Raw genomic sequence first — 15,342 nt, 5'->3', positions numbered from 1 at the left:
TTTTGTAAATCATGAAAAAGACGAGTAATTGGAAATCTTCCTGCATTGATATTGCAAGCGCAAAGCGCGAGCAGTAATTTTTTTATATTGTGATCTGAAACTGGATAATGAATTAAATAGAGAACAAGCTGCGTATCTGAATAAACGAGCGTGCGCATGTTTCAGATTTCGAACTAGAATCTGAGCATTCTAAATACCATTTTTATTATAATTAATCAAGCGCGAGCTTAAGATTTTTGATATTCCGATCTGAAAAGGGGTCAATTTACGCTCTGTATTTCAAGCACTTTGTGGGGAATTGTGAGGTGAATATGGATCACAGTTAAAAAAAAAGAGCTTAAAAGTTTTATGATTATTACTTTGAGTTTTGACATAGGACCGGGCAGTGGCGGACCGTGACCGGAGGAGACAAAGCATTGGAGGGGCACAGCATTGTTCACAAACAATAAAGTACCTCTCCAATCAATTGTTTCCTCCGGGTCACGGTCCGCCACTGGGACCGGAACATCCTAAGCACATTATGTCATCATAATGAAAATGATGACCATCTTCCTAAAGCCAGCCTGATGCCAGCCTGACACTTGCACGATTTTGTGTCACGCATTGGCACGACTCAAGTCGTGCCAGTGCGCAAACTAGTCGTGAACTGAGGTGAAGTGTGCGTAAACACGTCGTGACATGTCGTGACTGCGTGCCATGTCGGGACGAGAATTTTGAAATGTTCAGAAGTTTGGTCACGACAAAATTTAGCGACCGGGTCGTGAACTATGCGCCAACTGTTCGTGAATTCGTCGTGAACTCGTCGGGAAGATGCGGGAGGATGCATGCCAGTGCGTGGCAGTGCGCGCCATGCCACGACTGTCACGAATAATTCACGAACAGCTCACGTCGTGTTCACGAATAGTTCAGCACGACACCGTCCTAGTTGCGCAAGCTCGTCAAGCTCGTCGTGCCAATGCGGGAAGTGCGTAAACTATGCGTGAACTCATCGTGCAAGTTCGTGTCAATGTGGACACTGACGGGCACGCATTCGTGAACTATTCGTGATGTCGTCGTGAAATTGTCGTGAACTATGCGTGAACAAGTCGTAAACAGTGCGAGAGCCTCCCAGTTCGTGCCCCAAAATGGCACGACTTGCCACGACAAATTCGTGGCCAAAAGTCGTGCAAGTGTCAGCCTGGCTTTATTCTGTTCCTATGCGCGAGATAAAACTTGTCAATTTTCCATTTTGAAGAAATGACGATCTAGTTATTAAATCAATATCTTATTTTAGGACCCTAATATACCTAATGAGAGCGCGAAATCTGTTAATATTGTGGCCTGACAATGGAATTTTAAAGCGCTTTTGTAATTATGAATAAGATGCATGAGTTAACCCTAAAAGGACTGGGCTATTTGAGATGGAGGACTGATCTCGGCGGCCGTTCTCTCGATCGCACCAACATTTGGCACGCACATGCTACTTGCTAGTTTTTAAAGAATCTGAAAATAATTATCTTTTATTTATTATGAATCAAATATGCGTGGAGGTGGTGTGTTTTTTCACGGTTACATTTTTTCTGGTAGGGATAACCCTGAGCAGCTAGTATGAAATGAACAATAATAATATTTAAAAAATGTTTTTAGACTTGTTTAATTGGTTTGCTTGAGCAGGGCAAATTTAGATTAATCGAAAATTATTTTATTTGTTAACGTTCAAACTTAGACTAAAACCTATCTGTTTTAGTCCCATACATGTAGATTTCCTTTCCCCCCTTTTTTCTAGATTTGTTCTCAAGCATTTCACAAGCTCTTAATTGCAGCGCAGTAGAATACATGCACATAGTTTCTGCGCTATATAAATCAGTTTATTATCAAATTTTCTTTTTTGCAGATGTCATTTTGTAATCTATTTCAAAGGTTTCCTCAAAGAAAAATTGCGAAAGTCAATTTTATCTTTATGTATTTTTTCGTGGTTTTAGAATTTCTTATGTATTTCTTTGGTGTTTTTTTTCATCTTTTATGTTTCATTGTTTTTTTATGGACATTATTACAAACCATTCAAAAACTAATAAAGCAGACCTAGTAGAACAAAAATAATAACGCTCTTATGAATTTCATCTCCCATAGACTTTGTACAAAAAATATAAAAATGAGCCATTTTCGGCATGACATTGTCTCTTAAAAAGTCACGTGACGTCGCGATGCTATACCGCTATGCTTTATAAATGTATATGCTATATGTCGCATGTTTGATCTCAAAAGTTGCGCGAGACTAAAAATTAAATTGTGTGGCGCTATCTTTTTGTGTTTAGGGAATATTGCGCGAAGCGTCGAGGGGGGCATCACAGCCCCCAGTCCTTGGTTAATATATTTTCAACAATCGAGCACAATCGAGCAGAAATCGCGAGCCGAAATTTTTGAACTATTATGAAATGGAGATTTTAGTAGTTTGTTATAGAATTAATATGGACATATTCATCAATCACCAATCAAAATTTGACAATATGACCTGACCAGGGATATTTTGAAAACTTTATGGAATACAGAAATAGATAGGCCTACTTGACAGCTCAAATTTTGCAAGCGTGCAGAAAACATTGATGTTCAGACCGTGAAACAGAATTTTTACAGGGCACCTTTAAAAAAATCAAGTTTTTAAATTAAAAAAGTAATGAAAGTTCGATTTTCGAGCTGCATTTTTTGTATATTGACATAAAAACTATATGTTTCAGGTTCCATATTGAGAAGATTATGTTTATTACCTAAAAGGCAATGCGAGCGTGAGTGACACGAAATATTTTTTTCTCAAGTCTTCTCCTCATCTTACTTTATTCACTCGTCTTCCTCCTCTGATGTTTCTCCTTTTTTCTCCTCTTTTTTCCCTTACTTTTCCTTTTTCCCCTTTGTTCCCTCCTTTTCCTTTGCTCCGCCAATGGAGGCCCGCCAATGGGGGGGGGGGTGCTCGGCACCCTGGAACCGCCTATGCATATCTTGAATTCGACATAAAGATAATGACAAATTAATTTTATATGTAAATCATCAAATGTATCATATATAAACAATCTAAGTGGTATTTTCTGTTACACAATGAGAAAAAATGGTTGCAAGGGTCGTCACAAAAGCAAAGCTTGAAAGCGTGACAACCCGGGGAAAAATCCAAAATAAAACATGTACTGTCATACAACGTGCAAGTGCATGAAGGGACTGGGAGCGGGTGGGGTGGGGGGCAAGGGAGATGCTTGGTCCTTTCTTAGAATAAAAATTTAGAAAATGATAAGTTTTGTTTCTGTTTTCCTTTTAAAAGGGTATATCTTCGATACAAAAGTCAATTCGTCATTGAATAATAATGGTGATAATGATACTAACATTCAATTTGCGTATTGGCTTTGTATTGGTTTAACTGCGATTCTTTTATGGCTCGTTTAAAAGAATAAAATTATCTTGTCGGCTTGAGTGAATCTGGCATTGCGTTCCAAATATGAGGTCCATGATATCTTAATGTTTTATGTGCAAATAATTTCCTGGGATGTTTTTTAAGTGAATATCATTGCATGTCGTTGAATTTGAATGTAAATTGCTATTACATGAAAATGAATCTGTGGATACTGGGGGAATCATGTAATAATCATATTAACGCATGAAAAGTGTTAATTGTAGAGTATTAATATCATTTATCTTGAACATTTTCAGACGATAAAAAAGAGGGTCTGTATAAGAAAGATATGAAGATTTGGAACAAATTCTAACCGTTTTCTTTTGCAATAAAAGTATACAAGTCTAGTCTTGCGGCTATTCCCCAAATGAGGTCACAATAGTAATGATAGTTAATAAATTATGGTAGAATCGATGTGTATATTATACATCATTACAAGAGATGTCTCTGGTAAAAATATATTTCATTTTGTATAGTATACCGATTCCTTTAGCTAAGTTCCTGTCTATAGCGATTATTTGAATAAAAAGAGAAAAATCCATCAAGCAAAACACTGAAAATGTCATCAAAATCGGATGTAAGATAGAAAAAAAAGTTATGATATTTATTAGTTTTCCTTTTACTTAACGAAACAGTTATATGCACATCCTCGACGGTATGCAAATGAGGGGACTTATGACGGCACTCATTCGCTGTTTTGTGTATTTTATTACATGAAATTTGAAACATTCTGTTTTTCCCTTTTTTCCTGTTTAACAAAGTATATATTCCTCAATGAACTTCCGGAATCATTATTGTATAAACATTTTATGGTTCAGTCAAGTTGGTCATTATTGTCAAATCTGTAAGAATAGAAAATAGTACAAAACTTTTCTAATAGTCTAGCCCTTTAAAAATCATCAGTTGGTAATTCTAGTCAAATAAATACCACTATTTAAAATGTGATTAAAGTACTGATTATCAAAATATTGTTTTAATTTTTAATAATCTTTCCTTTACAGATCAAAAGGAATCAACATGCCTTTCATCAAACCCTATCTCAGCACAGATATACAACCAACATTAGGAGTTGTGAATTCTGGGCAAAGTGGCAGTAATGCGTATGCCATCAATGGAGGAGATACTCGTTCGTGTAACTTCCTTACATCGCAACAACCTGATGGAGATGTAGACGATATGTCACAGGGCAGCGGTAGCGTTCCAATGTTAACAAAGGCCAAAATTGTGAACTTCGACTGTGTTGAAGCACTTGTATCCATTGTAAGGAAGAAACTGAGAAGAATTGTGTTGGAGGCAGACCTGAACGAATGTCTTCTCTCGATCTCACCAGAACGATCATTCAACCCTGATATAGACCAGACAGATGAGGACGGATGCACTTCGCTCTACAAAGCGGCTTCAAACGGTCATTTGATGAGGGTTAAATTTCTCGTTGCAAACGGCGCAAACCCAAATCAAGCAAATAAAGATGGGCGCAGGGCTCTCCATGGAGCAGCTGAAGACGGACATACAGCTATCGTAAAACTCCTCGTGAAGCAGGGAGCAGATGTGGATGCCGAATGTGATCTGGGTCAGACAGCTCTTCATACTGCTGTACACAACAATAAAAATCTCTCTGCATTGTTTCTTATTTTCAACGGAGCAGATATTTACAAACGGGATAATCATGGAAGAACTCCTTTACACATGGCAGCGGCAGATGGGAACATTCAGATCTGTCAAATCCTAGTTGATGAAACATGTGACTTAAATGTAGAAGATGACATGGGTCTAACAGTTCTTCACCATGCAGTGAGAAATGGCAATTCCAATATTGTCAACTATCTCCTCGAGAAAGGGGCTAAGGAGACTCCTTATGGAGGAGATAGTCTCCTCTTTGCGTCAGCATCGTTTGGCAACTTAGATTTGGTCAAGCTTTTTATTTCCAGAGGCGGCGATGTGAACGAGGAAAACAGCATCGGACAAAATCCTCTCCACGTAGCAGCTTCGAAGGGATACCTTGACATTACCAAATGTCTCGTTCAAGAAGGATGTGACATGAATAACGGGGATCACGAGGATTTCACACCAATCCACGGGGCAGTGTTAAACGGTCATTTGGATGTACTTGATTATCTCATAACACAGGGAGCAGAGATCACCAAGTACGATGGAAAGAGCGTTCTGCAGTTGGCAGCTATCCATGGTCACCTGGACATACTCCAATACTTCATGAAGATGGGAGCTGATGTCAGTGAGCTAGATGACAGTGGACAAACTCCTCTCCATTTGGCAGCAGGTAGGGGCCACTTAGACGTCGTGAAATATCTCATTGAACAAGGATCGAAAATAGACAAACAAGATCATCGTGGTTACTCACCTCTCCACATTGCAGCTGCAAAAGGTCGACTTGATCTCGTCAAATACCTTACAGACCAAAACTGCTACAAGAAAGAATTCGATAACACAAGTTTTACACCATTAGCTTTGGCAGCTATACATGGACATTTGGATACCGTCAAGTATCTTGCGGATAGGGGAGTTGATGAAACGGCCTCACTCTATGGAGCAGCATTATCTGGTCATTTGGATATCGTCAGGTTCTTCATGAATCGCATTTCACTTCATCTGGCAGCTTCCGATGATGACTTAGACAACGTGCAGTATCTCGTGCAACAAGGGTTTGATATCAATAGCTGCGATGAGAAAGGCTGGACACCATTGGAGTACGCAATTCAGAATAACAATTGTGAGGTCATAGACTATCTTCTTAAGAAAGGAGCAGAAGGGGACCAATGTAAGGAAAAAAGTCCACTCTACATGGCATCTAGACTTGGCCACTTGGATGCAGTAAACGTTATGATTTCAAGACGGATTTCAGTAAATGCAGAGACTCTCAGAGGACAGATTCCCCTCCACGCTGCTGCTGCCACCGGAAGAATTGAAGTCGTTAAAACTCTCGTTCAGAACGGATCGGATTTGAACAAGACTGACATTGACGGATGGACGCCACTTCACGCTGCAGTCCAAAATGGCCATCTGGAAGTCGTTAGGTATCTCATGTGGAAAGGAGCGATAGACATCGAATATAGAGGCATGACTTCTCTCTTCATTGCAGCTCAAAGTGGTCACCTAGATATCGTCAAACACCTTAATCACGGAACGGCTAATGTGAATGATGAAGACAATTTGGGTCGGATTCCTCTCCATGGTGCAGTAATGAAAGGTGATATCGAACTCGTCCACTATCTAGTTGAACAAGGATCAGATGTGAACAAGGGTGATATCAATGGATGCACCCCGATGCATATTGCACTTCAAAACGGCAACTTGTTTATTGTGCAGTATTTGATAGAGAAAGATGCCAAGTTAACCAAGTACGAAGGAATGACACCACTCTATATCGCATCACTCGAAGGTCACTTGGAAATAGTTGATCTCTTCCTTTCTTATGGCGCTGATGTAAATGAGGAAAATCGCTCAGGGCGTATTCCTCTTCATGCTGCTGCAGCCAATGGTTCACCTGAGATCGTCCAAAAGCTCATCAATCATGGAGCAAACGTGAACAAGATGGCCGACAGTGGTTGGACTCCATTACACGAGGCAGTCCACAGTGGCAGGTCGGATAATGCACAATATCTGATTTCCCATGGAGCTACGAAAACGAGGTTCGAAGGAATGACTGCTCTCTACATTGCTGCTCAGCATGGTCATACAGACTTAATGACCTACTTTGTTACCACAGGATGTGATGTAAATGAGGAGACGACTAGCGGCAAAACTCCTCTTTTGGCTGCTTGTTATAATGGCGACATGGATTCTGTGGAAATGCTGGTTATTGAGAGTGCCTGTATTAATCAGGCTGACAGAAACAAATGGACACCACTCCACGCAGCGGCACAAGAAGGACACTTGCCTGTAGTTACTTACCTGGTAGAAAATGGAGCAGACACAAATGCCAAAGATACAGACGGAATGACACCACTTCAAGCAGCAGAAGATGCAGGCCATGAAGATGTAAAACAATTTCTCAGTCGGTTCAGAGTAGGAGTACAAGATGAACGGCATAAAGATACAGATAAGACAGATGGGATGACACCACTCCAAGCAGCAGTAGATGCAGGACAAGATGGTCAACAGTTTATCATTCGTTTCAGAGCAGAAAAAGACAATGAACAGCATGATGGTACAGAGAAGAGCCTTCGATCTGACAGAAGCTGCCCAGAGGTGTTCAGATGTTATTGGATGTACGAAGTCTCCTCTTGTGACGAGTTGACCTTAAATGTCACGAAGGCTTCTTTCTCTACGGAAGTAAGTATAGTACACGCTACTCTATTTCCACCTTACTAGAATGCAGAAAAATAATGAAAGTGAAAGAATTAGCGACCATTTGATTCACTGTACGTGAAATCACTTTCAACTTAAATTATTGATTACAAGTTCATTCTCTTTTTTGATAAAACTTAATACATGTTTTCATTATGAAGACAGTGTATTAAAACAATAAGTACAGATAGGAACAATGGTCTCAAGTCACTGTCTGGGTGTATTATTCATGTTTGCATATAATCTTATGTACTTAATTGCAACTACATTAGATAATTACATAATCCTTTGGGCCTATATAGCTTTGCAGGACAACTAATACCATACTTGAACATGTCATTTGTATTTTTCACCCAAAGAATCGCTGGCGAACGGACCCTGATAGACTTTCCCGACATATCAAGACAACTATTCGCCCTACACGGTAAGAATATACCACTTTACCTTATCTGACATGTTGACGTAGAAGTAGAGGTTAAAACTTTATTAAGAGAAATAATTATTATTGATGTAAAAGCAAGAAAATACTGTCTTTGGTTAAAAAGGGACCACAAAATAGCAATTGCTGCAAATTGGGCGTGCGGTTGCGGGGCGTATACCCTGTACATAATAAGGTATAACTCTTCGAAATAAGTCGATAGGTCCTACATACTTACGTTTATTTTCTAAGGATTAGATTCAATAAAGCAACAACTAATGCAACTAAAGTAGCTTTACAAATGTCTTGGTCTAACGTGATTTTTAAAGATTTTCACCGCAGAAAAGGAAAGTCATCCCACTTTGTATATAACATTTTCTCTTTCATATTATGTTTCAGTGAGTCGTGTGTTTCCGAACCAAAGACACAACTTCATGGAGGTGAGGTACCAGCAACCGATGATTTGCGTGTCACCAGCATGACCAATGAAAACGACCCAGTGGATCCTAAACTGGAAATAAAGGTAACCTTTCATATGATTACCGGGAATACGGCAGCCCCACATATCTCTGTGTTCCATAAACGTTGTGATTCAATGCAATTAAGAAATCAAGGGCATGTCCTAAAACATTTAGTATCACTAGGCAAAGGCAATAATGTCACTATTGGTTCCTCTGCTAGGAATTATTTTTCATCTCTTCATGAAATCCAATGTATTTTGGTTAATACATGTATAATTACAACATCATTATATAACTGAATAATCCATTATTCCTAGTGTTAAAAACAACTACACAATACCATACTCGAACATGACATGTTTATGTTTCACTCACAGAATCCCTGGCGGGTTAACTTTGTTACCCTTATCGTACATATCAAGAAAACTAGTCGTTCTATACGGTAAGAATCTGTGGTTTGTGGCTTTTTTGTGTCTAAGACATAAGTATACCACCTTACCTTATCTGGCATGTGGAAGTGGAGGTAATACTTTATTAACATAAATATATATTATTGATGTAAGAGGAAGAAAATACTGTCTTTGGAAAAAAAAAAGGACTATAAAAAACGATTGCTGCTAATTGGGCGCACATCCTGTACATACACCCTGTACCTGTACACGGGTCGTGTGGTCCAGTGGTTAGAGCATTGGACTCATAACCGTAAGGTTGTGAGTTCGAATCCCAACTCTGCCATTGTCTCCACTTTGATAAAAAGGCCCGAGAGTGATACATGTATCTGTCGTCTATAACGTCAGCCACTATGACTGATTATCCTAGACGTAAAATGTTTCATAGGTAATTGGTTTTATACCAGCTTGGCGTTTACCAGCAAAATGCTGTCCTGCCGAGTTCCTACGGGAGTTACCACAAACAGAAACAGAAATAATACGGTATAACTCCTCCAAATAAGTACAAATTTTCACCGCAGAAAAGGAAAGTCAAATACTTTGTATACAACCTATTCTCTTTCATATTATGTTTCAGTGTTTCTTGTGTCTCCAAACCAAAAACACAACTTCATGGAGGTGAGGTACCAGATACTGATGATTTGACTGTCACCAGCATCACCAATGAAAACGACGCAGTGGACCCTAAACTGGGAAAAAAGGTAACCTTTCATATGATTGCCGGGAATTTGCCAGCCACACAGATGTCTGTGTTCCATAAATCGTTGTGATTCAATGCAATTAAGAAATCAAGGGCATGTCCTAAAACATTTAGTATCACTAGGCAAAGGCAATGATGTCACTATTGGTTCCTCTGCTAAGGATTATTATTCCTCTTTTCATTTAATCTAATGTATTTTTGGTTAATACATGTATAATTACAACATCATTAGATAACTGAATAATCCATTATTCCTAGTGTTAAAAAACAACTACACAATACCATACTTGAACATGACTTGTTTATGTTTCACCCACAGAATCCCCGGCGAACGGACCCTGATAGCTCTTCCCGACATATCAAGACAACTATTCGTCCAACACCATGTACGCGGTAAGAGCCTGTGCTTTGAGACTTTTTGTGTATAAGACATAAATATCTCACCATACCTTATCTTGCATTATATATAGACAATGTTATTGATGTAAAAGAAAGAACATTACATCTCTGTTAAAAGGGGACCACAAAATGGCAAAAGCTGCCAATCGCGTGTGTTACCCTATGCATAATAACGTTAACTCTTCCAAATGAATGGATGTACATACATTGATTTATTATTTTATTTCCATGCAGCGATTGACCATACAACATAAAATTAATCGGCAATATTTCACGGAAAAATAGCAATAAATAACAGTCATTTCATGGAAGGGGACAGTCATAGGCACAAAGGGTTGAAAAAGGACACCCCTTAAAATAAGACTACGGCACTGGATATACATCAATAAACGTAGATATATGAAAATTACGCAAGAATCAGGGCCAGATGGAAATAAAATCAAACATGCAACGCAACAAATTAAAAAAATACTAGTCCAATGATAATAATCCGCCAGAGGTATCTAAGGAGTATATTCAATATACCGACAACTAATTTAATTAGAGTGCATTTACGAATGTCTTCGTCTAACGTGTTTTTAAGACATTCACCTCAGAGAATGAAAATCACCATAATTTTGCATATAACCTACTCTATTTCGTATTATATTTCAGTGGGTCATGTGTCGCCAAACCAAAAACACAACTTTACGGAGGTGAGGTACCAGCTACTGATGATTTGCCTATCACCCACAGGACCAATGAAAAAGACGCAGTCGATCTTAAACTGGGAATAAAGGTAACTTTTCATAGGATTGCCGGGAATAGGGCATCCACACAGATATCTGTGTTCCATAAATCGCTGTGATCCAATGCAATTATGAAATCAAGACAATGACTTTCATTATCATTTTTATTTATTAATTTCTTTATTTTATTTCATTTTTTTAAATACTTTTTTGGATCTCGTTTGATCTACACAGTAACCGATCATTATGTAAAAAGACGACATGTGTATACAAAAATCTATACTTTAATGACCCACCGAAATGTGAATTATTGGGTGGTCTAATACCAATTGGTCTACTTATCAGTTCGTCCAACTTCACAAAGTCTAAACCCTCTTTTTTCTACAACCAGTTCGTCAAATATCCAATTCGTCTAATTCCCATTTGGTCTAATGACCACTTGGGCTGATTCTCACTAGGTATAATATCAAATTCGTCTAATTCCCACTTGGTCTAATATCCAATTTGTCTAATTGACAGTCGGGCTAAAACCATTTGGTTTAATATCCAGTTGGTCTAACACTACTTAGTCTAATTTCCACGTAATCTAATTTTCATTTCGTCTAATTGTTATATGGTCTATTGACCTTTCGGTCTAATTTACACTTGGTCAAATATCCGATTGGTCTAATGACCACTTGGTCTAAAAACCAAATGGTCTATTAACCAGTTGGGCTAATCGTCAATTTTAATTTCGTCTAATTGTATCGTTTGGCCTAATTCACACTTGGTCTAATGTCCATTTTGTCTAATATAAAATCACTCATATTGATTTGTTTGATCTAAAATTAACAAATATGGCCATGGATAAATAAATACACCATGCATAAGTTAATTCATGTCGCCAGGATCCGGAGGGGTAGAGCCGGGGTAGGGCTGGTGACGGGCGCAAAGCCTATCCGTGAAAGAATACCGATGACGAGATAGTCGCTCAGCAAATATAATTCATATAATAAGGCCTATATCGATCATGTCTATGATGCTGAAAATTACATCAAACTCATAACCAGTACATCACCGCATACACATTAACAGATTCTAAGTATTGGGTGAACAGTAAATTTGGGACCTTGTAGCTTATGAATAATGGTCGAGTGGCGGGGGTTTCATCAGAATAACATTATCATGTAAACATTTAGGCCTATATAATCATTGTTACGGACGATAGCTGGACTTGACTTAACACAATATAAGCAAATAGTTATGCAGTTTGGGGATTCCAAATGTTACAAAGCCATTAAATCATGTGATTTGGTTTTGAATATTTTGTTAGTAGTTTTCAAATCTTTTATTTATTTTTTGTTCTACTTCTTCGCCTCCTCCTTAAAATGTATTGGGGAAGGGCAAAGGGCGCGTGATCCCTAAGATTATGAATGCTATCCCCAACAAAATATGAAATTGCAGTTTTGTATGTGGTAGCAAGATTTATGTCGACATCGTATGTTTCTTTTCTATCTGTCCGTTTCCTTTCCCTCTATTTTCCGTTTTCTTTCTCCTCCTTTACTGTTTTTCCTTCTCTTTTCCCTTCCTTTTCTCTCCCCTCTCCTTTCTTTTTCTCTTCCTTTCCCCGCTCCCTCTCTCTTTCGCTTTCTCTCTCATTCCCCCTCCCTCATCTTTTTTCATTCTTTTTCTCTCTCCATTTCCCTTAAGTTTCTTTCTCTCTTTTCCCGTTCCTCTCCTTTTTTCCTTCTTCTATTCTCTTCCCTTCTCTCACCTCTCCCTTCAATTTCTTCTTTATCTCTCTATTTCTCCCTTCTTTTCTTTCTATTCCCTTTCTCTCTCCCCTTCTTTTGCTTTCCCCTCTCCCTTTTCTTCCCTTTTCTCTCCCCTCTCCCTTCCCCTTATTTTCTCTTTACCTTCTCCCTTTCTGCTTTCCATTTTCCTTCCCCCTCTTTCTCTCTCCCTTGTTTTTTTTTGGGGGGGGCAAGGCCCCTCCACCCCTTGATCCTCTTCATTCATTTTTCGCTTGTTCTGATTTTTTATTCCTTCCCAAATCCCTATCATTTCTCATTTACATATAAGAAAATGGATAGGCCTAAGAAGGCCTATAGTGGACAACATGCAATGCAATATTAAATTTCTGCAGTGTTCAGGTTCAAAAATGAAAAAGATTTATACACAAATAATACGAATAAACTGTATGTATGATGGCATAATGGAAATGGCCCAACAAACCATTATCTCAAATTGAAATTAGACAAATTGGAAATTAGACAAAGTGGCATGTACACGAAATGAATTTTACACTATTTGAAAATTACATGAAGTGGCAATTAACCGAAGTTGAAATTAGACCAAGTGGTAATTAGCCAAAATGGAAATTAGACCAAATGAATAATAGACCAAGTTGGGATAAGAAGATTTGGTATTAGACCAACTAGTATAAGACTAACCGACAATTAGACGAACTAGTATTAGACCAAATGCAATAAGACCTAGTGACGTTTATAACACGGCGTTCGGATGGTTTGGACCCATGATATTAATCATTTTAGCCGGCATAGTTGTGTCCGTGAATGCTATGGCCATGACCAATAAAATACATTAGACGCAATGGCAATTAGATGGCAAATGAAAGTCATTAGACTGATTGGCCTATTAGACCAAGTGGTGATTAGACCAATTACAATTGGACTACGTGGGTTTAGTCCGAATGTTAGCCCATCTAAAGATTAGACCAAGTGATATTAGACCAATTGTCAGTAAAGCTCCGAAATCCCCACATGATTGATTCTTTTGCTCCTTTTTACTACTGTATACTCTTCTTGCAGAGCGAACGTCGGAACATTGCAAATTGCTTCTCGACCCTGAGCCTCCTCTATCGGGCGATTCTCGCTTTGGTCTTCTATTCTGTATGTTTTCCAATACTCGTAGCAGGCAACATAAGGTGGGTGGAACCGGTTACGTTGGATGTGGGTACGCGTGGGGCAGTCACATTCTATCTCGAGCGGCCTTCCAGTTCAGTCCAGTTTTCTTTCTTTTATACGATTCAGTTCGGATCAAAAGGTCGTCCTTTCTGCATCAATGGACAAAATGATGTTGCTGGCTTCAAAGATCCGTCTCAAATATCAAGATACACTACTACTATCACAGACAGAGATACATTTCCCGGTGTCGATATGACTATTGATGAGGTTGATACCATAGACGGAGATCAGTACATACTCACGGCTGTGTGGCAAAGTTTGGAGAATGTTGTACATGATACTCAGAGGAAGGATGTTGTTGTACAGAGTCCCCCCGGTCCGGCAGAGTGCTTCGTCACTTTGAGTGATAGTGAGTATCCGTATGAAGTACATTGTTGGGCCAAGACTGGAAGTATGCCAACCACACTGACATGCTACCAGAACGACCGGGATCTAGTCAAACTGCATAACATAACACATAATGGGCCCACCACCAGAGCTATATTCTTCCTACCCGATACGACCCGTTTCTCCTGCTGTACACATGACATAACATCCACCGTAGCTGCTGCAACGTGCAACGACTTTGAGTGGCCCCCTGGTTATTCTGGTATTCCCAGTACAGAGAAAGCAACCAGTAGGAGCAAGACTGTTAGTGAACAATCCAATAGGTCTGCTGACCCGACACCTCCAAACTACGCAGATTCGGATGTATGGTCTGGAGCTCGCAGATCATACATGGATTCATCACATTGGCACTTTCTGTACCTGCTCATGTATCTTCTTGCCTTTGTGATCATGTGTTAGTCATGTCCCCCTTATCATGACTTGTTTAGTTGAAAGTATAGTTTATTGTGTAATAATTATGAGCATGAGCGGGTTTAGAATAGCGACCTTCCAAAACGGTCGGAAACCGACTTACGATGTATTTTTCAAAATAGCTTTGCCTAGTTAAACTAGTACATGTATAAGCATATATAAGTGAGGACAAAACCGTTCTTCGGGAGCGATCTTCGCATAAGTTGCGTGTATAAATGCGGGATCAAATTTCATGCGAAACTGAGATCGTTCCTCTAACAAGATATTCCAAAGTGGTTTTCTGAACCAGTTTAAGGGAAACTTTTAGTTTAAGAAAAGCAGATGAGAGCAGGGTCTTGAAACCTCCTGTCACTGCAGGACTTCCACTATAAATGCATTCAGGAAGAGGCCAATGATTGCACAACGTTGGTTAAACCTGGTTCACAAAGAAGAAAAAAATAAATATTAAACAATAAGCAACAATCGACCATTCACACTTAACGGGCCGGAAATAAGGCACGACGCCCCCTATAATTGATGCCTTCACATGTATTTTGTTGATATCAATTTAACATGTTTAAAATCTTGAACAGATTTTGTGGTGATTGGCACTTGCTTAAATATTACGCGATCACATAAGCCCATTTGTATTGTTCCCCCAAAATGGGAGTGTAAGGGTCTTATATCGTAGGCATATCTTACTCTGGTTAGATGATGTACTATC

The 15,342-nt window shown here is 39.0% G+C and overlaps 2 protein-coding genes across 2 annotated transcripts; both read left to right on the top strand.

Annotated features, from left to right (window-relative positions):
- Positions 1-4,432: 4,432 nt before the first annotated feature.
- On the top strand, positions 4,433-9,214 carry LOC121406268 (serine/threonine-protein phosphatase 6 regulatory ankyrin repeat subunit B-like). Its single transcript, XM_041597286.1, has 4 exons — positions 4,433-7,705; positions 8,080-8,144; positions 8,538-8,661; positions 8,977-9,214. Exons 1-4 carry the CDS (start codon positions 4,433-4,435, stop codon positions 9,043-9,045), a joined length of 3,531 nt encoding a protein of 1,176 aa, XP_041453220.1. The 3' UTR covers positions 9,046-9,214.
- Positions 9,215-13,637: 4,423 nt separating this feature from the next.
- On the top strand, positions 13,638-14,687 carry LOC121406267. The gene has a single exon (XM_041597285.1). The coding sequence runs from the start codon at positions 13,638-13,640 to the stop codon at positions 14,625-14,627; it is 990 nt and encodes a 329-aa protein (XP_041453219.1). The 3' UTR covers positions 14,628-14,687.
- The last annotated feature ends 655 nt before the right edge of the window (positions 14,688-15,342 follow it).

This window comes from Lytechinus variegatus, chromosome 19 (genome assembly GCF_018143015.1).
Source record: "Lytechinus variegatus isolate NC3 chromosome 19, Lvar_3.0, whole genome shotgun sequence".
NCBI classification, from domain to species: Eukaryota; Metazoa; Echinodermata; class Echinoidea; order Temnopleuroida; family Toxopneustidae; genus Lytechinus; species Lytechinus variegatus.
This window is presented reverse-complemented; position numbering and strand designations above follow the sequence as displayed.

Bases quoted from the DNA above. Each gene is read 5' to 3' on its own strand.
- LOC121406267 (XM_041597285.1), top strand. From the start codon at position 13,638: ATGATTGATTCTTTTGCTCCTTTTTACTACTGTATACTCTTCTTGCAG.
- LOC121406268 (XM_041597286.1), top strand. From the start codon at position 4,433: ATGCCTTTCATCAAACCCTATCTCAGCACAGATATACAACCAACATTA. The intron at 8,145-8,537 runs GTAAGAATATAC...ATTATGTTTCAG, and splicing joins ACAACTATTCGCCCTACACG to TGAGTCGTGTGTTTCCGAAC. The intron at 8,662-8,976 runs GTAACCTTTCAT...TTTCACTCACAG, and splicing joins ATCCTAAACTGGAAATAAAG to AATCCCTGGCGGGTTAACTT.